This window comes from Sciurus vulgaris, assembly GCF_902686455.1.
Source record: "Sciurus vulgaris genome assembly, chromosome: 14".
NCBI classification, from domain to species: Eukaryota; Metazoa; Chordata; class Mammalia; order Rodentia; family Sciuridae; genus Sciurus; species Sciurus vulgaris.
Window position 1 is genome coordinate 35,990,012 of NC_136475.1, and position 26,175 is coordinate 36,016,186.

The following is a 26,175-nucleotide window of genomic DNA, read 5'->3' on the forward strand; positions in this document are numbered from 1 at the left end:
GCTAGGGTTGTGACTCAGTGGTAGAGCTCCTGTCTAGTATGTGTGAGGTACAGGGTTTGGTCCTCAGCAACACATATAAATAAATAAATAAATAAATAAATAAATAAATAAATAAATAAGAAAGGTCCATTCACAACTGAAAAAATATTTTAAAAAAGAAAATCTGAAAATGAATCAATGGAAATACCTCAAATGAAGGAATCAGTAAATCAAATTAAAAATTCAATGGAAAGCATCACCACTACAGTAGACCACTTTGAAGATAAGTGTTCAGGTTTTGAAGACAAAGTATATAATCTTGAAAATAAAGTTGACCATAGATAAAAGACATTAGGAGACCATGAACAGAACATCCAAGAAATGTGGGATAACATGAAAAAGCTGAATTTAAGATTCATCAGAATAGAAGACTCTGAAATACAAACTAAAGGAATGCACAATTTTTTCAATGAAATAATATCAGAAAAATTTCCAAAAGTTATGAATGAAATGGAAATTCAAGTACAGGAGACATATAGGATTCCAAATATACAGACTCACAACAGATCCACGCCAAGACACATTATTATGAAAATGCCTCACATATAGAATAAGTATAGAATTCTAAAAACTGCTAGGGAAAAATGACTGGTCACATTTAGAGCTAAATCAATAGGGATCTCAACTGATTTCTCAACCAAGACCCTAAAATTAAGGAAGACTTGGAATAATATATACCTAGGTCTGAAAGAAAATGGATACCAACCAAGAAAACTATATCCACCAAAATTAAGCTTCAGATATGAAGAGTAAATAAAACCTGTGATAAATAAAAGCTATATGAATTCATAACTAGACAGACTACACTACAATAAATACTCAATAAAATATTTCATGAAGAAGTGAAAAAGAAAAATGAAAATCAGTAGAATGAGGAACTACACTAGAAGAACAATCAATCAAAGGGGAATCAAATTCAATTTAAATACTAGAAATAAATAAAAATGGCAGGGAATAAAAATAATCTCTCAATAATAAAATTGAATGTAAATAGTCTAAAGTCTTCAATCAAAAACATAGGTTGGCAGACTGGATTTAAAAAGAAACCCAACAATATGCTGTGTCCAAGAGATTCACTTCCTAAGCAAAGACTACCACAGCCTGAAGGTGAAAGGATGGATTTTGTAAACAAGCAGGGGTTACTATTCTCATATCAGATAAAGTGAATTTCAGGCCAAAATTAACCGGAAGAGACATAGAAGGTCATTTCATACTGTTAAGGAAATCATACAACAAACAACAAGAGATAACGATTGCAGATATTTATGCCCCAAACAATGGGGCATCTATGTACATCAAAAAAAACCCTTCTCAATATTAAAAATCAAATAGACCACAAAACAGTAATACTGGATGACTTTAACATGCCTCTCTCATCACTGGATAGATCATCCAAACAAAAATCAATTGTCACAGAACAAAAAATATAATTAATCATTTAGACTTAATAGACATATATAGAATATTTCATCCATCAATGAATGAATACACTTTTTTCCAAGCAGTACATGGAAAATATTCTAAAACAGATCATATGTTAGGCCACAAAGGAACTCTTAGCAAATACAAAATAAATAGAAATAATACCTCACATTCTATCCAATCATAATGGAATGAAATTAGAAATCAACAATAAGCTAAAAAGTAGAAACCACTTTAACACCTGGAGACTAAATAATACACTTTTGAATGGTGGCTTGATAGCCAAGGAAGTTGGGGGAGTAATACAAAAGTACTTAGAGGAAAATAAGAACAGTGATACAACATATGAGAATCTATGAGAATCTATGAAAGCAGTTCTAAGAAGGAAGTTCATAGCATTGAGATTATACATTAAAAGAATAAAATGATACCAAATAAATAATCTGACTTTACATCTCAGGACCCTAGAAAAAGAAGAAACCAACTCCAAAACCAGTAGAAGACAGGAAATAATTAAATCACAGCTGAAATCAATGAAATTACAATAAAAAATTTCAAAAGTTCAACAAAATAGAAAGTTGTTTTTCTGAAAGACTAAACAAAACAGATAAATCCTTAGCCACGGTAACCAAAGGAGAGAAAAAACTCATGTTGTTAAAATCTGTGATGAAAAAGGAAATATCACTACAGATGCTATTGAAATCCAGAGGATTATCAGAAGTGATTTTGAAAATTTATACTTCAATAAGGTAGGAAATCTTGAAGAAATCAACAAATTCCTAGAGACATATAACCTACCCAAATTGAACCCAGAGGATATAGAAACCTTAAACAGATCAATTTCAAGTAATAAAATTAAAGAAGCTATCAGAGGCCAAGAGCTGGATGAATTCTCAGCTGAGTTCTATAAGACCTTAAAAGAAGAACTATGGGCTTGCATTGTGGCTAGTGTTAGAGCTCTTGCCTAGCATGTTTGAGGCACTGGGTTTGATCCTCAGCATCACATAAGTATAAATAAATAAATAAAATAAAAGTTTATTGAAAAAGAACTAATGCTGATCCTTCTCAAATTGTTCTGTGAAATAGGCAAGGAAGGAAACGCTTCCAAACACATTCTGTGAAGTCAGTATTACATAGATACCAAAACCAGACAAAGACACATCAAGGAAAGAAAACTTCAGACCAGCATGATTGATGAACAAACATACAAAAATTCTTAATAAAATACTGGTACCAAAACATTTGCAGAGACCAATGGAATAGAATAGAAAACAGAGACAAACCCACATAAATACAGTTAACTCATACTAGACAAAGGCGACAGAAACATGCATTGGAGAAAAGATATCCTTTTCAACAAATGGTGCTAGGAAAACTGAAAAGCTATATGAAATTTAATGAAATTTGATCCCTGTCTCACACTGCACAAAACTCCAAGTGGATCAAAGACCTAGGAATTAGACCAGAAACCTTGAAACTGCTAGCAGAAAATGTAGGCCCAACACTCCAACATGTGACTCAGGAACTGAATTCCTTCACAAGACTCCTAAAGTGCCAGAAATAAAATAAAAAATCAATAAACGGGATGGCATCAAATTAAAAAAGCTTCTTCATAGCAAAAGAAATAATCAGGATCGTGAAGAGAGAGCCTACAGAATGGGAGAAAATCTTTGCCACCTGCTCCTCAGATATGTCATTAATATTCAGGATATATATAAAAAAAAACTCAACAAACTTAACACCAATCAATTAACCCAACCAATAAATGGGCAAAAGATCTAAACAGACACTTCCCAAAAGAAATGCAAATGGTTAACAAATGTCTGAAAGAATGTTCAGCATCTCTAGCAATTAGAGAAATGCAAATTAAAACTATATTGAGATTTCATCTCTCTCTGTTCAGAATGGCAATTATGAAGAATACAAGTAACAATAAATGTTGGCAAGGATGTAGGGAAAAGGGTACACTCACATTGTTGGTGGGACTGAAAATTGGTGCAACCATTCTAGAAAGAAGTATGGAGATTCCTCAGAAAACCACCATTTGGCCCAGTTATCCCACTCCTTGGTATATATCCAAGCAAGCCACAGGCACACAGCCACATCAATGTTTATAGCAGCACAGTTCACAAAGCTAAGCTATGGAGTGACATCCTATGTACGTTCCACAAATGAATGGACAACGGAAATGTGATATATATACGCAATAGAGTATTACTTAACCATAAAGAATGACTTTATGGCATTTGCCAGTAAATGGATGGAACTGGAGACTATCATGCTAAGTGAAATAAGCCAGTCTCAAAAGGCAAAGGGCAAGTGTCTCTGATATGTAGAAGCTGATTCAAACTTATGTGGAAACCATTAAAAAAAAATAGAAGAAAGGTCAGTGGAGTAGACAAAGGGGAATGAAGGAAGGGAGGAGGGATGGGATAGGGAAAGACAGTGGAATGAATCTGACATAACATTCCTGTATATATAAATGCATATACCACAGTGAATCTCACCATCATGTACATCCGCAAGACACTAATTTAAAAAAAGCTATAAATACATAGAAAGATCAGTAGATTAGAGGGAAGGGGACAGAGGGAAGGAGGAAGGGAGTGGAAGGGGGAATACTTTGACTGAATTAGAAAAAAATTATATTCCATGCTTTTATAATTATGTCAAAATGAATTCTATTGTCATGTTTAACTAAAAAGAACCAATAAAAATAAATTTTTAAGATTTGCCATAAATTAATGATAAGTAGGAGATAAGTATCTTTAATGAATTTAATGTACTCATTATTAAAATGAGTACATTAAATGACAATGTACTCATTATCAAAACATCACATTATACCGTCAACATTTATAATATTTGTTTTTGTCCAGTTAAAATAAATATAGTTTAAAAAGAAAAAAATGAACTCGCTTAATATCTCACTAAATAGGCCATCCACGCTAATATCTACTAGAATAGATGTATTTATGTGTGTCCTGTATCAGGAACATATAGAAGACCCTGAAGAGAGAGAGAGACCAGATTACATAAAAAACCTTCAAACTGAAAATTACATTTGATGTTTTAATGCCAACAAAGTGGAATAATGAGTTCAAAATACATTTAAACAAAGAATTCTCTATTGAACCAGTTAACCATCACTGAAGTTTTTAAAAGGAACAAAGACATTTTCAGACAAATAATACTTTTTGTCAGGAAGTTACCAGGGGATCAGCTCCATCTGAATGAGAAAGTTAAAATTAAAAAAAAAAAAAAATCATTGATTGCATGTGGAAGGGGGAGACTGGACAAGAAAGGAATTCCAAGGTTACAGAAAAAGGAAATCCTCAGACTGAAGACACCTGTCAGCCTTAGAGAGCTGCAGTTCTGGGTGAACCAGAGACCTGGAGCTCCCTGGGTGTACTGGTGGCACAAAGTATGGACTTGTGTAGATTATTCAACAAGTTGGCATGAAAATAAATAATGGTTTCATATGGGAATTTTACAGAGCTGTTGAAGAGTGTCAGAAACTTGGCCAACACTTCAAAGAAAATTAATCAAATTTTAAATTGTTCTAACAGTTAACTTCAGGGAAAAAAATAGGTGTATATGAAACACAAATGCATGCTACTTGTATCAAAAGAAGACATCAGTGGAAAAGCATTTGCCTAGCATCAGGAGTACCTTGGTTCAATCTCTACTGTTGAAGAAAAAAAAAAAAAACCATGAAGACACTGAATATGGATGTAAAATAACTGCTGTAATATTGGAAGGAAGGAGAACTGGGAATGAGAAAAATCATAATAGGAAATCACATGGAACATCTAGAATTAAATAATTAAATGGTATGTTTTCTATGTATAGAATATGGCAGGGGTACCAGAAGAAAAACAGTGTTTAGAAACGAGAGTCATTTATATTTGTGTGGGAATTCTGCAGAAGGAAGGGAGAATCATAGAAGAGATGACTATTTTTAGTATAAGCTTTTTGGCACTATCTAAATTTTAAGTATGCAAGTATTTTGTTTTGATGAAAGTGTTATTAATTGGGATGAAACCATAGTGACTGCCTTGGAAATAAATCAACTTCCTGCTTGTAACTCAAGCAGAGATTTCTCTCAGGTCTTTTCCTGAGTTTTATTATGTTTCTTTCAACTTTTTGTAGAGAAAGTGAAAGGCTTGGCTCTTCTGGTACTGTTTTCTCCATCCAACATGTAGCACTGTGGCCTCTGCATAGGTCTTCCTAAGAGAAGTGTGGTTCAAGCCATGTGGACAGGGTCTGGCTATGCCAAGGGTTGCTACTGAAAAGATTCCCAGGTGGCTGACCTCTTGACAGATATTCAAAAGATTGCATGATTCTGGGCTATCTAGCCCAGAATAGTGTGGCATCTCTTATTTTATCATGACTCTGATTTTAGGGATGAACTGACCATCATGGGCCACATAGGAGAAGAAAATTAGGAGTGAATGTGATTGAGGTATGACAAAAAAAAGCCACTCCAAAGCCAGCTGGAGTGTCAGAATTAGTTGAAAGGCAGGTGTGTCGGGCTGGCTAGTCAGGAAGTAGGATGACTTCAGAGGCCATATGGGTCATAGTAGCAGCAAAGCATGGGAAGTGCATGTAGCTTCATGACCTTAAATTATAACCTGTTTTTCATTCAGAAATAGATGCACTGGTGGGCTTCATGCAGAAGAAGTCTATTTTCTGACTTGGGACCAAAGTCTTCAAGATCTGAATCATAAAGTCCAGGATAGATGTGTGTATCCCTGACAGTAACTTTGCTCTCCCAGGACTGAGTTATCTGGAATCTCATTTGACTTGCAACTTCTGGATAGTCTTTTGGGTCTGGTTTAATGTTTGTGGAGTACTTGTATTCACATTTTTTTTTTTGAAGAAAAGTCTGCAGATGTGCGATCTGCCTGTAGTAATAGTATCTCTCTTGCAGGTAATTATATGGTCTGTTTTATTTCCTAACACAATATGTATTGCTTCTCAGATGAAATTAATAAACATATTTATCAATGTATTTGACCTAGCTTCAATATGAAGAGTTATCTTTTTTTCTTAATAATAAAACACAATAGAGATTGGAGTGATCCTTTTTGGCATAGTGTGATATATGAGACAAAACATGCTCATCATAAAATTTGAAACTATTAATGAATTAAATATTCATGAAATTAATTCATTCATTCCAAAAACATTAAATGTCTCCTGGGTCAGGTGACTGACAAGGATAAAAAATGACCAGTCCTGACTTTTTTCAATTTAGAATTCTTGTGTTGTTTATTCATTAGTGTGATGTAAAAAGAGAGCTCATTTAATCTCATTTAATTGAGGCTGTGACTTAAAGATTAGGCATCTAGCAATGAATTATAATAAATATGAGATCCTATTTCTAGAGGAGACATATCTCTTTCCCTTCAAAAGTATTTTTTGTTGGCTCATTTTTGGTTTATAAAATATTAAAAAGCAAAGTAATAATATATATCCAAAGAGTGATTTTCAGTATTTTCAGTGGCTATGTCAATGTAGAGCAGAGATTTTTTGTCTGAAATTCTTGATGCATTCAGTAGGAAAACTCATAATGGACAGGACATGTTTACAGTTTTCTCCTTTTTTGTTTTAAACTGTACATGAACTAAAGAAGGAAAGACCGAGTAGAATACCTATGTTTGTTTTATGAATGGATCATTTATCAATTTTTATGGGATCCAAAAAGCAAATTTGTAATTTAATCACTCATTGACCCAGAAAAGTAAGGGGCTACAATGTCATATATTTGGTTAAATTTATGTAGTTTTCTGTCTGGCATTTTCCTGGGTTTTCACTGAACACTTCTGCACCACATATAAATTTCAGATCACAAGTCACACCTGCTTTGCCTTACTTAATAAATTTCTTGCAAATAGAAGTGATATAAGCTACGTTCAAATGCACATACTTATTTACTCCCTACATATTATGTAGTAACATTACTTTAAAATAGGCACTAAATAATTTTGAGTGCTACCACAAAGTATCAAAATCTTATAAAATAGTATGTCTTCTATTCAATATGTTCAAATTTGGTGTTTGAATCACAAAAAAGTCCTCAGTATTATATGCTATTACTGTTTTTCTTTGTAGTTATCAAATTAATATCTTTGAACAAGGATATAAAACAATACCAGATTTGTTTTGGAGGTATTATGCAATGTAATGGGAGAATGTTTTCTGTTTTTACTATCACACTGTGAATACAGTGAAAATGAGTCCAATTTTAACTAAATCAGATTAAAAAATCAGGAATGAATGGAAAAAGTGTTTGTAATATTTCTTATAATTTCTTTATTTTTCAAATGAATTTTCAGCAGTATGTTTTTACATTTGAATTACACTCAGCTTTCTACAAAATAAATTACATGTATATTTAGTAAGAGCACATGTTGCCATTTATTCATTCATTCAACTCATATTTTTAGAATATGCACAGTGGACCACTCTCTGAAAGGCATTTGGGCCTATTATAATGAGCAAGATAGACACAGGCACATCACCAATAAGAAGATAGAATGTATTTAATATGCTTATTAATACTAAAATGGTCAGCTAGAAGTGAATGGGTAGGATGAGCCTAATTCTATTGCCTGATGTAGAAACCTTGGTGGGAATTGTTTTGTTGAAGGGTGGGAGTGTGAAATAGGGATGATCTGACTCTCAAAATTGTGCATGTAGTTAATGTGAACAAATGATTGGCTGAAGTGTTGACCCAGGGTCTAGAGTATTTAATAATTACATTAGCGTAAGGAAACTTCCCCTGGTTATCTCAACCAGCTACATGTCATAGAACTCAGTGATCTCACAGGATTGCCAGTCTCAGAGATTATCTAATCTAGTTCCTGCAATCTTTGCTTTCCTCCCATGTAAAGGAGCCTTCCTTTCTTCCATTCTGTCTCAGAGCACACTGTCCATTGCCTTCATCCTGCTGGTTAAGATTGGTATTGCATGTTTATTGTGGTTTACTTCTTTAATACCTGTCTCCCCCACTAGTAAACTCTAATATCATGAGTCAGAGACAGTGTCTGTTTACCTGATACACTCACAATCCTGCATACTGATTGTCACAGACATGGCATGTTTTCAGTGAATACTTGTGACATTTTTGCTTGTTTGTAGTATTGAGAATTGAACCTGGGTTTCACACGTGCTAGGCAAGTGCTCTACAACTAAGATAAACCCCCAGTCCCTATGAAACAGTTGTTGTTGACTGAAAAGTTTGTTGCTAAATATAAGCATACATCTTGTGATGGATTGTGATTATATAGAGAATTGTGTTATTTTTGAATTATTATGTGGTTTTCTCCTTCAGGAACTTTAACATTTCTACAAAAGTAGAGTTGCCTTTTATTTTTATTTTGAGAAAGAAAAGGATATATTATTATAGTTGACCTTCAGTTTCCCAGGAGAATTGGTTCAGAACCTGACCCTCAAGGGATGTGCAAATTCCTTCTATTAAATGGTATATTATTTGCTTATAACCTGTGCATTTTTCTCCTAGGATACTTTGAATCATTTCTATATTGCTTAAAACACCAAATACAATGTAAATGTTATGTAAACAGTTGTTATACTGTATTTTTTAGGGAATAATGGCAAGAAAAATCAGTCTGTACGTTTTCACTAAGATGTAGTTTTCAAAATATTATCATTCCACTTGGTGGAATTTGCACTTGCAGAACTTGTTGATACCGAGGACTGACTATGTAAAGGGAAGTGAAGGTAATTTGCTATGACAATGTGAGAAAGCCAAAAAACAAAATAGACAAATAGGATATTGTAATATTTATAAAGGACCTTTATTACTTTTTTAAAAATTTTGCTTTACTATTTCCACCAGAAAAGTTTTGTGCCAAAGAAACAGTTACGTAAGTATCCTTCCTACTCTCTGTAGACTTGCACAGGTCTTCTCAATTGCTCTTTCACAAGTCCTGTTGGTTTTAGAAAGATTAGATTGCTTTAAAAAAGCAAAAAAGATTCAGAGTAGGGCTCTCTTGAAATACTTTCTTCCTTCTTGTGGAGTTTTTCTGTTGCATTGTTTATCAAAAGGATTTGCAAACATAGACTGCTTTCTTCCCCTGGCACCAGTGTAGCTGCAGAGAGTTAAGGCCTGGATTGATAGGATGTTACTATTTTATTCTTTGTTTGAATAACAGATATATGTGAATATTCCCCCTTTAGTTAGTTTCCAGCATCAGCTTAAGTGGATGCTGTGCATGACTGCCACAACACTGAGGTGTCACTCAGTAAGTGCTAATACTTCGTGAGCTACCCCTGGTGTAACTCTGGTTTTATGCAGAAGTTGAGGCCTGTTTATAACAGAAGATACCTGCACTGCTTATAAGGGGAATCAGTGCAGTTTCCAAGTCAGTCATAATGGCAGCATTAAGCATCTTCCCTTCCTATGAGTTGTGAAACTGAGTCATACTGCTAATTGGGCACTTTGTGTGTTTTGGAACTCTTTTCGGTTCCAAAATCCGTGGATATTTGTCACCGCCTGCAGCAACAACTTGCAGGGGTCTTATGGGTGGTGGAGTGGAAACTGAGGCACTTCTGTCTTTCTCTTTAGTGCACTGCTTTCTTACTTGTTTGTTTATAGAGGATAGAGGAAATGAGGTTTACTTGCTTTGAGAGGAGAGAGAGAGACTTTGCTTATCAGAGAGACAGACTTTGCTTAAGAGAGAAACTTTGAAAGACAGGCTTTGCTTAGAGCTTAGAGGAAGAGGCTTGCTACACCTTAAAGTCCTGCATCCTGTGAACTAAGGGTACGTCCACCCAAGGTGCCCTCCCGTGATCTGCCTTCTGCCGCTGCCCCTACTCACTGCTGTATTCTTTCTTCTGGCTTTTTTGCTAATGGCTACTGCCCCGCCGCGTGTCTTCTGCTACTGCTTTTCTTCTGCTAATGGCTGCTGTGTCTCTGTCTCCATTCGCCTACGCTTATATCACCTCCAGGACGCGGAGAGCAGGGCCACGCCTCTTACGCAAAGATTAGGTGAGACGATCCGAGCAGGCAATTAGTGCTCGAGAACACATGCGCATACATTGTGTGCGTGGACGAGAAAATCACCTGAGTGTGCTTATGTCAATTAACCTCCTCGCTGCTGATGTGATCAGGTGCCATCCTGGCGCCGCCAACATGGCACAGCCCCCAACAGTGTGCAGATGAATACATATGAAATCTAGCATTTCCAAACCTCTGTTATAATGGGTTTTATATTTAAGATTAATCTTTTGGTGCTCTCTTGGTGCCCTCCTTTGTACTAAAACTGAGGTGCAGGGCCATAAATTCTCATTGAGGTCCTGCACAGTGTCTCCTGCTGACTGACTTAGGAGGCCTGAATCCTGTCTCCAGATCCCTCAGCTACTGCCTAGGTCTCACTTCTAATGGACTGATTGCTCTGATCCATCACATCATCAGCACAACCTCCTAGCCTAGAACGTCATTGGCAGCCTGGAATTCCTAAATCATCATTCCTGGCCTGGATTGCCCCATTGACTATTACTGATGTTGAAACCTGTGCAGTTCCAACATGGAACATTATGGTAATACATGGCCTATGGCAGCACCAACCTCATTCTCTTCCTAATCTTCTTGTCCATTCTTTTTTCAGTTAGCTCAAGGCTTTGTCTAGTGTGTCTGTTTATATTGTGACAAGCATACCTGTTAGGGTGAAAATCTGTAAGAAGGGGAGCCTGGGGATCTAAAATTTGTGTGATGGTTTGGTGCTCTCTGCATCTCTGGAGATGTGTCCTTTGCTTCCTTGTTTCAGTTGGCTACTCCTCTAGGAATCCTCATGAAGATATGGGGACCATTTGCTTTTCTCTACCATTAAGGGGATGGAGCAGACTTAGCCATAGTTACTGAGGATGTCTGGGTTCAATGCTGTCACTACTTTAAAGAGTGAGTCATGAGAAATTGCCTTCACCATACACCACACCATCTCAGCAGCACCCACTGTGGCCATTGTGTAGCCCCTGGCTTTCTGACTTTCTTCTGCTACATAACACACCATTATAGCACATCAGAGCTGGAGGAACTGTAGAAAACCTTGGTCTCATTGCATATGATTTACATTTTGTAGAATTTAGGCTCAGAGAATGAGCTATATAATCTTTCATTGTAACTAGAATTTTTGATTCCAATTCCATGATGATATATATCATTCAAATTTAGCATACCATAATGCTCACTTTATATTACTTGAAGCAAAGCATCTCTAAATTGTCAATCCATCTTGCTGTTCAGACATAAAAGAATGATCATGTTAGGATTATGTAGCAGAAAGAGTCAGATCTGGCTACCAGTCCTGGCTAATACTACTAACTTCTCTATGACTTTAAATAAGAATTCATCTCATAATAGATTAATAAGTAGTAAGAATCATTACTTCCCTTTGGCATAAGATTGATTTCATTATTTAGGGGAATTGTGTGGATTAATTGACAGAAAGCAAAGTAAGTACCTGGAAAAGGAACTGACCCAAAGTAGGCACTCCAACAGTGTACTTCCCTTACAGGCAAAAGGACCAAGTGGTGAATATTCATTAACATTTTTATAATATTTTAATACTAATAGTAAATATATAACATAAAAGTTGGCACTGGGTAAGGTCTGAGAGCTTTTTTTTGGATCTCATAGCTGTAATTTTTCAAGAAACTAAAAAGATCTAATCATTTACTTTCTGGAAAAGACTAACAATTGTCATCTCTCATGCTTTCCCCCTCATATATCTTCAGTGTTTTGTTCTTTTATAAATTGTCGGCGCACTGTTCTGAAGTGCCTCCTCCTACCCACCTTAATGTCTTAAAAATGCTTTCCAATTTTTTTTTTTTTTTTTTTACAAAATCTCTATCACCCACAGATTTACTGTAGATCCTTTACTCTCTTTGTTTTCCTGTTCTATCTGGGAGATGCTCTATCACTCCGGGAGGAAGGAGTTAAACCACAGTTAGTGAATGATGAGAAGTCATTGATGTTGCTAGGGAAGTGCACGTGAATCTTATTCTCTGGGCACCTGTCCACAAGCCAGGGGACTTTGGACTCTGTGGCTTTCTAAGTACAAGAGTGTAAGATTGTGCTAATTTGGACTAAGGTACATAGACCATATAAAATTCAGCCATCAGTTTGCATTTTTCCAGGTATAGATCTTTTTGAAAGCTGTTTATATTCACAGAAGACAAACTTTTAAGTTTTGGACTCTACATTGGTATAAGCCTGTTTATTACAAAACATTTAGGTGAACTTTTGTTGAAATTCATGTTCAATTCTACATTACATGCTCTGTCTCTATGTCTATATACATATATACATAGTTTATATATATATATAGATAACCTTAGATATGCATTTATATATTATATGTAAATAAAATGTACCAAATTATGCCATGCCTATGTATAAACATACCTCAATGAATCATGCATATATATGTGTATGTAATTATAATGCACTAATTAAAATAGAAATACCAGTTATAGAAGGGGGATCAGTAGAATAGAGCTAATGAATGGTGAGGGGGGAAGAGGGGAGGGAAAGTAAAGGTACTGGGGAATGATATTGATCAAATCATGTTATGTGCATGTTTGAATGTGGCATAATGAATCTCACTCCTCTTTTGAGAGAGAGAGAGAGAGAGAGAGAGAGAGAGAGAGAGAGACTGATAAATAGAACAGTGGTTAGAACAAAAAGAAAAATGTAAGACTCCATGCCACATGTTATACTTTGAGTTTATAACTGTAGGTTAAAAAAAATTCTTTGGCTATAAAAAGTGAGTCAGTTTTAAATAGTCTAATTAAGCAATCAGTTGTGTTACTTATCTGCATTCACAAAGAGCAAATGGAAAACCGGAAGTGACTATATGTTGCTTAATTAGTCCAATTAAACACCTGCCTAAGGCTTCCTGGCTTAGCAAAACCCCCACTTCTTGAAATCACTAGTACATTGCTAAAAATATAACTTCAACATGAAAATTTTAATTTGAAAAGTTGTTGAACTATTCTGTACTTTCTGTATAAAAAATTTAAAAGAAATACTTTTGAATTATGTTGCTTGCAACAAAGAGATTAGATTTTGCAATTAAGCTCATTTAATGGTACTGTAAAGACATATTCACTTTTGAAGCTTATAAAAATGTGGTAGAAATTAGATGAATATCTAAGGGAAATTTTGGCCTGTGTTGAGAAATTCCATAGAATACCTGAGTAAAAGAAAAAGTAGTCCTGGGATCAACAGGATTCCTCATGAGCCCCAGAGTAGCTTCAGCTAAGCAACCTAAATAAATTACCTGGAAAGATCCCAAATGAAGATTTCTGATATTCCTTTTTTTTTAACCTCTCTTAATGTTGACATGATAAAATTAATGATTAAATTAATACTGTTGGACTAATTTTAGTCTCAGTCAATATACAGGACACATTTCAGATATTTGTATATAAAATTTACCATCATGACTGAGAAGTCAAGAATTTTATTTAATTTGTGTATAGAATATGAGTTTGAAGTACCTTAGAAATAGTTTTTAAATTGTAGCTGAAAAAGAAGAGATTAACTGACTTCAATAGTATACTGCTGATAATTGGCTAGTTTGGGGCTCAAGTTCAAATATTCTGACCCCATGTCCAGGGCCCTTTTTCTCTGTCATTTTTGATAGTTATGTGTTCAGTGTTATATTGGGGGCATTCATTTAGTTATAGAGTTAAGTGCCTTAGGTAAATGTTCATATTTAAACTCCACAACATCCTTATGAGGTGTATATTCTCAGTCCTCATTTTTCAAAATGGAAACTGAATCCCAGATTCAGTTATTTCTAACCCAGATAAGAAATCACAAGCTCCAAAGCCTTTTTTCTTTCCCTAGTCCTTTTACTGACATTTCACTTTGCAGCATTGAAAACTTCAGTACTAATCATCCAGGACCCATTCTACAATTTAAAAAAATGCTAATACCAGTTTTAAAGAGTAATGATATCCTGAATTAGAAAATGAGCTGCTTTCCTTTTTGTGAATTGTCCAAATAAAGATTCACAAGAAGAATCTTGACAAGCATAATTACAACCTGCTCATTTTCCCTTTATTTCACCAACAATTCCCTAGAACCTTCTGAGAAGTAATGCTTAAGGAACGCAGCTTGACAGTGTGGCTGTGCATTCAGGTGGAAATCGGGTGTTCTCTCTGTAAAGATGACCCTGCAGTAAAATGTCAATGTGATCTTTTCTCATGTCATTGGCATTTTACCAGCAGTTTGTAACTTAATGGGAGAATAATAATGTACATGGACATATAAAAATAAGAAAATGTCAGTAGATGATGTAGTTATTTCTTTGAAAAACAAGGGAGTCTTTTAAAACAGGGTATGCCACACCTAGTTTAAAGAAATTTTGCAGCACATCAGTTTTCTTACCATAAAAACCCTTGCTTTTACTTTTAGAAATTTGTATGATGTATAAAACGAGGCACATATGTATTGACTGTTATTATAAAGTAAGTTATTTTAAGGTAATGTGCTATATGTGTCAAACACATTAAAACCTGAATTATTGTTCTTTGACAGGCTTTTTGACCTCTGGCAGGCAAATTTCTCACTGCTTTCATGACTGAGAAATAGGGATAATGCATTCATTTCCTCATTCTCAAACACAGGTGTGTAATGTATTGGACTTTTCTGGAAGGTACTTAGTATTTAGAATTCTATTAAGGGAATAGCAAGGTGTCATTATTAATCCTGATTTGTTTTGATTCTAAAGTAGAAACCAACAACAGAAAGAATGAGATTTTGGTGGTATTTTCTGCCTTTTGTTTTGGGAAGAGACTATATATACATATATAATCTCTTTGGGAAGATATATATTTTTGGTAGATCTTAGTAGGAGTTTTGTTACATGTATCTACTTTTGTCTTCCAAATGTCATTTACTTTATATAACAAAGGGTTTATATGAGATAGTAATGTGGGCACTATTCTGATAAATTCTAATGGATTACATATGATTTTTCATTTTAGTATTAGTTCCAGTTATGTTTTCTTTTTCAGTTTATTAAGAAGCTAATCATCATTAACAGTATTCCCTGAAGGAGCTTGAAATGTGCATTGTATTTATTTATTTATTTATTTTTCTGTATTGGGGATTGAACCCAGGGGCACTGTGTCATGAGGTACTCTACCAGGGGTGCTTTAGCACTGAGCTACACCCCTGACCCTTTTTATTTATTTTTTTAATTGAGGCATAATCTCCCTAAGTTGCTGAGTCAGCCCTTTAACTCATGATCCTCCTGTATCAGCCTCCTGAATTGCTGAGATTATAGACATGTGCTACCATGCCTGGCAAAATTTACATTTTAATGTATTATACAAGATTTGAGAAAAGAATCTTAGAAATATGTATCAAATGAAAAAACATAAAACTCAAGTTAGCACATATGTGTGTATACACACACACACATACACACACACACACACAAATAAAAATACAGGATACAGAGATAGAAAGAGATAGGATAAATTTGATTACTACCATAAAAAGTGAGAAAACAAATATATCAGATAAGATGGGTTTACATATATGCTTTCCTGGTGAAGAGTTTCTGTCAATAAAATTAAGATATTATATAAGAATAAACAAATATTCTGGGCATGGTGGCACATGCCCCTAATCCCAGCAACTTGGGAAGCTGAGGCAGTAGGATTCCAAGTTCAAAGTCAGCAAGTTAGCAAGGCCCTAGGCAACTTAGCAAAACCCTGTCTCAAAATTAAAAAAAAATAAATAAAAGGGGGGTGGGCTGGGGATGTGCCTTAGTAATTAAGCACCCCTGGGTTCAATTCCTGATAGCAAAATAATAATAATAATAGTAAATTAATAATATGCAATATTGCTATTATAAAGCCTCATAGTTTGTTATCCTTTATTTTGTTGTTAAGATCAGCATGATTTAGGATAAAATTTCCTAGTCCATATAACAATTTATTTTGTTTCTGAAGTTGCTATTAGGTTTCTTTGTTTTGGACTTTATTACTTTTTAAAGTTTCCTCTACCCCAAATATTCCTATAAAGTCAAACTGTTGATCGTGGCAAAATAAATAAGAATGGACAAGGCCAGGAGATAAAGCAAATGAATCATTCACATGCAACAAGAACTTTATTGGTGTTTTAGGCGTGCTTATTAGAAATGTCATCCCTAGGACTCTGTGTCACTTGCCATCTCTAGTTTTGTAACTATTGTCCATCCGTTTCTGAATAAATTTTCCTGATTCTTCAAATTGATTCATGGATTTTTTTTTCTCAAATCCATTGACAACCCTACGAAGTCCCATAATGCAGGTCTAAGAGATAATGGAAAGTGTGGGAATTTGGGGCCAACTGTAGACCTCTTCCTGCTGGAGGGTTGGCTGTTCAATTATACCCAGGATTTTTACTTACCATTCTGATCCAAAGAAAGTGAAATGTAAGATTCCTGTGGCTCAACAGAAGTAGAACATGCATTGTTCATAGCTGGGGGGGGGGGGGGGGGGGGGGGGGCTTGTAAGGATTGTAAAGGCCTGGAGGTACTGAGTGAAATGTTTTGATATTGGGTATATTGTGAAATATTTAGCAATGAGTCTTTTATGTGCTCTTAAATTGAAAAAAAAAGGAGGAAAAATAGTAACTCCAATACAATTGACTGTATTCCTGTACCAAATGTGTTTTACTATTTAAAACAAAGATTCAAATGAAGTTCTCCAGGTCAGCAGAAAAACATTTTTTCCTTCTTAAGTCACACAAGAAAGAGTAAAATATATAATATCCATAAGTAAAACTTAAAATACACCTTTTATATACATTGTGGATTATGTAGTGATTATATTTACTCATATTTATAGACTTATTTTATAATATCTATGTTAATGTCACAATTTACTATGAGTATTGTGTTAGCTTCTGTTACGAGAACAAAATCAAATTATGAGGAGAAAATAATTTTTGCTCATGTGTTTTGGAGGTTTCGTTATGGTTGATTGTCCCCATTGCTTCTGGGCCTGTGGGGATCAAGCACATCATGGCAGGGAGCATGTGTTGGAGAAGGATTGCTCACCTCCTGGCCAGGATTCAGAAGAACAAAAGAGGAAGAGAGACAGAGTAAGGGGCTGGGTTTCCAGGAATCCTTCAAAGGTCTCCTAATGCCCCTAATGACTAGAAGACCTCCCCATGGGATCCAGCTTTCCAACTTCACACCACCCCCTAATAATGTCACTGTGGGGGTCAAGGCTCCAACTTATGGACCTTTGAGAACATCTAAGATCTATAAACTATAACGACCATGAACTGGTTCCTTGAAATTTCACATTTAATAATGCTTACATTCAGTAGTTGGATATTTACCTTAGGAAAAAAAACCCTGCATTTTGACTTAATAAATTTAGATTTGTGATCTTTGTCTTTATATTGTAGAAAAAGAAAAATATTTTAAAGAAAAACCATTAAATTACAATCAAGTTATTCCTAGGATATTGAAATATAAAGAGAATGATTTTTCCCAAGTGTTGTAAAGACAAGGGCTTGACTTTTTTTTAATTTTCTTTTTATTTTCTTTTACTTTTTGTGGTTGTAGATGGACACAATACATTATTTATTTTTATGTGGTGCTAAGCTTTGAACCCAGTGTTTCATGTGTGCTAGGCAGCACTCTACCACTGAGCTCCAGCTCCAGCCCCCAAGGGCTTGACTTTTAAAATTATTCTCATATGAAAAATGGTAACACATACCCAGCAATTCATATGAAAAAAAAAGTCATGTTGGAAAATTCCTTATCAAGTGTGAAATGGGTATCCAGAGCTTTATCTACAAAGTGTTTTAATAGAAATATAATAATAACCTGAAACAATGAAACAAAAAAGTTTGTACTTGTCTCATGTACACACGCACACACACATATACACACACATGTGCACACACATAAAAATGGAATTTGTTATTTTCCAAATGAGCACACATTCTCAAACCAATAATACACTACATACTTTATAAAATGTACATAAGATACATGTTTACAAAGAATTACATAAACTTTTAAAAACAATATTCCGTTTGCTTATTAATATACCTATGATTTAATATTTCCTGCTATAATGGATCAACCTCAAAATCTCAGAGGCTTAACAAAATAGAAGTTTTCTTCTTACTACCTAATATCCAAATTGGTCTTTCAGATCCATGGGTCACATTCCTCCAATGGAAAATTTAGGAACTAAGACACTGTTAGTCATTTTTTCATTACTATGACCAAAAGACCTGAACAGTACCACTTAGAGGAGGAAAATTTTATTTTGGGCTCAAGGTTTCAGAGGTTCAGCCTGTGATCAGTCAGCTTAACTGGACCTGAGTTAAGGTAGAATATCATGGTGGAAGGGTGTGATCTAGGAAATCTGCTCAGTTCATGGCAACTGGGAAGGAGAGAGAGAGAGAGGAGGGAGAGAGAGAGAAATCAAGGACAAAATGTGTAATCCCAAAGGGGTGGCCTACTTCTTCCAGCCACGTGGTACCTGCCTAGAGCTACCATCCAGTAATCTATCCAAATTATTAATCCATTAAATGAATACACAAATTAGGTTACAGCTCTTATCACTTCACCTATAAATTAATCTGCATTGTTGCATGAGCTTTTGCGGGGTACCTCATAACCAAACCATTACAATCCCTTCTAATCTGTGACTTCATCCTCTTCCAAACCTGGCTTCCAAGATTGCCAGCTTAAGGAAAAAGATGGAGGATGATTTTAATGGGACAACTTGAGAGAAACACACATTACTAAGGCTCACATTCCATTGGCTAGAATCAACTCTAAATGAGACTGGAAAATAAGTCTTATATGGTACAGAGAGGAAAAAAATGAATGTAGTAGCACTCAGTAGTCATCTCTACTACTTAGTTTAACAATAATAAAATTATTAGTTTACTTTATTAGTCTGTTAAACAATAATAAAATATTTAGTTTAATTTAGTTTAACAATAATAAAAATAATAAATAAGCTTACTATTCACATTAAATAGATAGATAAGAAATTCTGGATGGTTACCTTATTAAAGTTTTGCAGATCATATTTGCTTTATATCATCATTAGCTAATATATCAACAAAACTGCCATGACCTCCTCCATGAGCAATAATGGAAGTAAATACAAATTTCAACTTCTCAGCTATAATCAGAGTTGATTATTTTTGCCTTATATTTGGCAAAACTGGTATTAAGAGTATAGGGAGTGTCAGCTATGTATTTTCTTATGATTAATATGTGCATATTTTTAGTACTATTTTCAAATTTTGATTTCTTTGAAGGAGTCTTTTAAAGTTGCTCTTCCATTTTGTAAAGGGGTGTTTGTGTGTGTGTGAGAATGTGTAAACCAGTCATTATAATCCTCAAACCCACTTCACCAGGCAATACATTAAAGTGTAAGGTCACCAATGTCAATTTTGAATTGTGGGTCCTTACCTTTCTTTCACTTTACCTTGTCATATGTGATATGTGACCATCTGATGTATTGATGGGGTGATGGTGGTGACATAAGTCCTTATATGAAACACTAGTCATTTCTTTTCCTTATATTTTGATACAAAAACCACTCCAGAGCCCCTATGGTTTTCTTGCATTTCACTGATACAACTTCCTGAAGAGTACGTACTCCTCACATTGCAGTTCACTGACAGTAAAGAAGGAAAATACTGAACCCCTCCCCTTGCCAAGACTGTCGTCAAAAGATGGTGAAACGAGAAGTTATGCTCTGTTTGTGTACAATGTGTAAAAATGCCTTCTACTGTCATGTATATCCAATCAGAACAAATTAAAAAAAATAATTGAAAGATGGTGAATTTTAAGGGAATAGGAGTTTAGGTCAATTGAATCCATTAACTAACATAGAGTTGATTGAATAGTGTTTCCTGTTTAGTACAGTTTCAGATGTGTTTCTACTATTTCTTAGAAGTGTCTTGGTTTATTTTGTTTCATTTCATTAAAGTAGTGAATCTTGAATAAGGCTGAATCTTTAATTTTCAGGGCACTCAACAGAGCTTGGGCTTTCTTAGATGGGCATGACTGGTTAAAATATTTTGGAATTTTAAAGAGATATGCATTTCTACCCATTTCATATGCCTAGTACTAAGCAGATTTTTCTTCAAATGCTTGGCATTACATTATGTATCACATAACAACATTGCAGTCAGCATTGATCTTGTGTTCTACAGTGCCCCATAGGTGAAAATATAACTGAATAATTCCCACTGACTAGGGTAACTGTGGTAACATTATAGCACAATACAATTACTCACCATTTTGTGGTGATAGTGCTGTAAATGAAACTGTTTATCTTTTTGTTAGTAATTAGTATAAACATGGACAGGTTTGTAGCCTTGAAGCAGTGGACTATAAAGTATAGCCTAACAGTCACCACAGATTTGGGTCCCTATTTTGAAGTCAGTGCAAAAAGGAAACCCTAATTTATTACAAATTTAACTGTGCAGAAATAACAACTTTACAATCTCAAGTCTTCCCATCCAAGAATGGGATGGTGTGTGTCTCCAAAGCTCAGGTCATCTTTTATGTTCTTCACCAAAATATTGTCATTTTCTCCATACAACACTGTATGTGTTGTGTTATGGTTATGTCTAGGAATATCAACTCTTGGTTATTGTGTATGACATATTTAAAACTACATTTCAATAGTTGGTTACTGCTTTTCTATTATATTTTAATTGTTTATCTAGTACTTAGCCTCTTTGTCCTTTATTCTTAGAGTAGTTCTAATTGTCTTTTAATCTTTTCTGTTTTTACATCTTCTTAAAAACCTTTTTTTCCCCTTCGGTTTTGGAGATTGTACACAGGGTCAGTATACCACTGAGCTGCATCCCCAAGCCTTTCAAAAATAAATTATTTTGACATAGGGTATTCCTAATTTACTGAGGCTGACCTTGAACTTCTGATCCTCCTGTCTCAGCCTCTCAAAATAACTGAGATTACAGGTGAGCACTACTGTGCCCATTGAAAATCTTATTTTCTATAAGTAATAATATAATTTAATGTCTGCTTTCCTAATAATTTGCATCTCTTTTTCTTTTTCTTTTTTCTTATCTAACTTACTGACTTTGTCTCCCAATAAAATACTGAAAAGCAGTGTGGAGTGTTGACAGTTATTTCCTTGTTCTACACAGATGAAGGCATTAACCTTTTGGAGCCCCATCACTTTCTTCCATTCTTTCTTTTCTCTCTTCATGCTTTTCTACCCATGAGTAATTAGGTGCTTTCACTGAAAGGAGGATTGAGTTGATTTGCTGTTTTAAAAGTAATCACATTTTTCTTAGGAACTTCCTACAAATGTTCCATGCTTATTTTCCCCCACATAACAGATACTTTACAGTGACTTGTTATTATGAAAACTATTTATATTATGCTTGATACAGTAATGCACCTTGAATAGTCGAAGTGTGTTTGCCTCTACTGAAGAGAAACCTATGATGCAGTCATTTAAATCTTTTGGTAGCTTCACTATCAGATTCTTATTAAAATTGTCAGTATGCCTGAAATTAACAGCTCCCTCCCCCCATATTGGTTTCTAATTTGAGAAGTCTAAAAAATCATTCCAAATTCAGAATTATGTATACCATGAGAATAAATCAGATTTAACTAAAAATGGGGAATATTTTCCCCTGATAAAATGCGTATAGCCTAAGTTGGGAGTTTAGATGAGAGCTGCACTTGCATGGAGGGCTCATACATTTTTTTCCAGGTACTGGGGAGATGGGGGTCCTGGAACAGTAGCATGTTAATGTGTTAGACTAAATCCTCATTAAGGAGAACCCTCCTGCACCTCAGAAAGCAACTTCTGAGACAAGCTTTGCTTCTTGTGGGTGGAACTGAGTATGCTAGAATGTGTTCCTCATTGCATACATGCTTTACAGAAAAAAACCCATTATCTGACATTCTTATTTTAATGATGCTAACCTTATTTTTTGTTTTTGTTTAGTACTTAAATGTCCTTATAGAATGTTTATTTAATTCCCTATATCTAATTACTTAGTAATCAAAATAGAGATGAATAGGACAGCTCCCCAAATTGCAACAACCACTCCTTAAATACTGATTCTACCTGTATGCATCACCTCAGTGCATATTTATTGAATGCTTTATTTTTTTGGTGTTATCTCTTGCCCTATAAATGGACTGGACATTAATTGTGACTTTGATTAATGATTTTGCTTGCACTGGGCTTTGGAGTAAACATCAGAAGTTACAGCATTGGGAACTTTTCTGTGAACTGCCTTTCTTGATAACCTCCAAAAAATCTTTAGTCTGCTCACCAGGATAAATGTCAATGAAAATAAACCACAGAACCCACATTCTTTTGAGACTGATTTAAAAAACAATTACAGTAATAAACAAGACTGGTAACTTTTGCTGATCAGAATATGGAACATATGTGTTCATTTTCTTTCCAAACTTCTCCCTGGTAAGAAATTAAAAGTTCAGAAATCTAAAGGAGATAACAAGTTGTTTGAAAGATATTAAAAGCTATGTTAGCAAATTAAGTAGCTCTAGATATAGTGCTAAAAGGAGTTTGGCAGTTGAGATATGTGTTCAAATTATGATACTTAGAAAAAGAAGTGAAAATAAATGCAAATCTAATTTGGATTCTGGAAACTTTAGCTGATTAACTAAAGATCGAGCCAAAATCATTTAATCCCTTCACATTAAATTTATCATTTTAATTTTTTTCTTTTTTCTTTATTTTTTTTTATTTTTACATACTGCATTTTGATTCATTATACACAAATGGGGTACAACTTTTCGTTTCTATGGTTGTTCACGATGTAGTCATACCATTCATGTAATCATACATGTACATAGGGTACTGATGTCTGTCTCATTCCACCATCTTTCATACCCTCACTCCCTCCTCCCTCTCATTTCCCTCTATGTAATCTCAAGTTAAGTTGAAATCAGAGATAGATAGCAGAACTCAAAAGTTGTAGGGGGAAAAAAAACACACACACACAAGCAATGGCTATTGAGTGCTGATCATTAGTGAGTTGCTCACTCACCTCTGCCCAGAATTTCAAGGCTCGGGACTGGAGATCGCTTCTTCTGTCTTGGTGGTCAGAGGTAGTTCCACATGTGCTTTTGTTTTCTTGCCTCCCTGAGGCTGGTTACTCCAAGAAGCACATACTCATCCATCTATGGAAATATAACCTTGAGTCAACTGGAAATTTTGAGCTACTGGCAAGTCAACACTTTCTACTTACTCATATGCTTTTGGTTTTTAACGGAAACAAATAAGGGCTGCTTAATCTATGTGCTAATCCATAGAGTCCTACACTTTGGCTGATGAGGTTCTGTGATAAAGCTAGCTGATTTGCCCTCATGGTTTAATAATTAAATCCCACGATTTCATAAACATGAAATATTGAGAAATTAGGAGATGACAGCACAATATTTCTAGACAGTTTTTGCAGAGTAGTTTTACAGTTTTCCTTTTATATTTAAGGTGACGACACTTGTCAACACAAGCAACAAAGGCCCGTCTGGTAAAAAGAAAGGGAGGTCAAAGAAAGCCCATGTACTGGCTGCATCTGTAGAGCAAGCTACTCAGAACTTCCTGGAAAAGGGTGAACAGATTGCTAAGGAGAGTCAAGATCTCAAAGAAGAGTTGGTGGCTGCTGTGGAGGATGTGCGCAAACAAGGTAGGCAGAATCTTGGTCATCAGGAAGGATTATGTTAAGGTGCAAACAGTTGATTGTTCTTCTGAATCAATGGATATTTATACAAAGGCATAGTTTTATCTTTTCCCTCCATGTCCACCCTTTAATTTTCATTGTTGCCTGGAATTAGTTGCATGTGTGAAGATATTTATTGTTGCTTGTGCAGTATAGCACAGCTACACATATTCCATGTTTGCTGTTACTTCAGAATATTTTAATTGTTCTTCCTTGGTGGATGACTCACTGTGAAATTCAGGCTTTAAGGAGGAGAGTTAAAAAGACCTCATACTTAAAGAGTTACTAAAAACCCAGAATTTTAAGGATAATGAATGAGAAGAATGTAGAGCAATATCAGATTATTGTTTTTCTGTATGATGCACAAATTTATATTTTCAGTTTGCAGCTTTCCTCACACTCTAGCTAGTTAGCTATCATATTAAGTATTCAACTTTTTAAAATTTTTTATTTGTAGTAAAATAAAAATAGTGTAAAAATTTATCATCTTAACTATTTTTAAGTTCACAGTTCAATTGTGTTACATATATATTCACATCTTGAAGAAACTAATCTCCAGAATTTATTCATCTTGCAAACCTGAAACTCTATGTATATTTAAAAAGTTCCCATATTCCCTTTCCAAAAGTTCCTGGATACCAGTGCTCCACTTTTTTTATTCTTTGAGTTTGACCATTTCTGTTAATTTATAGAAGTAGAACCCTAGCATAAGTCTTTTTGTATTTGGATTGTTTCATTTAGTGTAATGCCTTTGAGGACAATATGTTGTAGTATGTGTCAGAATTGTCTTCCTTTTTATGGATGAATGAAATTCCATTATATGTATATACCACAATTTTTTTATCCATTCATTCATACGTAGTCCTTTGGGTTGGTTCAGATTTTTTGCTATGAATCTGAATGTATAAATTTTTTGATTCCCTGTTTTTTAAATATAGTTTTTAGTTGTCAATGTCTCTTTTTTATTTCACTTATTTATATGTGGTGCTGAGTATCAAACCCAAGGCCTCACACATCCAGGCAAGCTCTCTTCCACTAAGTCACAACTCCAGCCCCTGATTCCCTGCTTTTAATTCTTTTGAATGTGTACCTGCAAGTGGTAATGACGTTTAAGTTTGAGGAACCTCCATGCTACTTTTCAAAATGTCTGCACCATTTTATACTCCAATTAATAGTATTAAAGGCCTGCAATTTCTGTTTTGTCTTTGCCAATGTTTGTTTTTCTTTTCACTTTTTTTTTTTATAGTCACCATCATAATTATGTTAGGTCATATTCCATTATAGATTTCATTTATGTTTCCCTAACAATTACTTATGTTGAGCATCTTTTTATATGCTTGTTAATTGTTTGTGTATATTCCTAGGAGAAATGTCTCTTCAACAGCTTTGCCCATTTCTTAGGTTATTTGGTTTTGTTGTTAATATTATTGAATTATAGCTGTTCCTTGTGTATTCTGGGTAATAACATCTTATCAGACATGGATTTGCACATATTTTCTCTATTCCATAATTTGCCTTTTCAATCTACTTTATCCATTGAAACAGTTTTTAAATTTTTAAATAGTCCTACATGGCATTGTTGAAAGTTCTAAGGACCCTGATATCAGAATGGACACCTAATCCCCAGCTTGACCTTCCTTCTGCATTTCTTATCTCAGTGGGACACCATGCATATCTATCCAGGTACACATTGCAGAAATCTTGGTGTCATTCTTGTTGATTCCCTTTCCTTTCACATAGAGTCTATTTTGAATTATCATGCATTTTAACTCCTAAATATGTGTTTTAAAGACTCCTTCCTACCTTGGTTATTCAAAAACACCATGGTTCACCTGTCACAGGGACTTTCCACGTGCTGTCTCCTTTCAAACTTAGTCAAGGATGAATCATTGTGCTCACCTCAAGGAAAACATCAGGCAAGCTTTCTCTGACAACCTTGTCATACATTTTCATGGGTC

The 26,175-nt window shown here is 34.8% G+C and overlaps 1 protein-coding gene across 4 annotated transcripts in view; it reads left to right on the plus strand.

Annotated features, from left to right (window-relative positions):
* CTNNA2 (catenin alpha 2) overlaps positions 1-26,175 on the plus strand; it is a 1,097,968-nt gene that overhangs the window by 199,699 nt on the left and 872,094 nt on the right. For all 4 annotated transcript variants that reach the window (XM_079111126.1, XM_079111127.1, XM_079111124.1 and 1 more), the window contains exon 3: positions 23,989-24,184. In XM_079111126.1, coding sequence (XP_078967252.1) covers positions 23,989-24,184 — 196 coding nt within the window. The remainder of the gene's footprint in view (positions 1-23,988; positions 24,185-26,175) is intronic.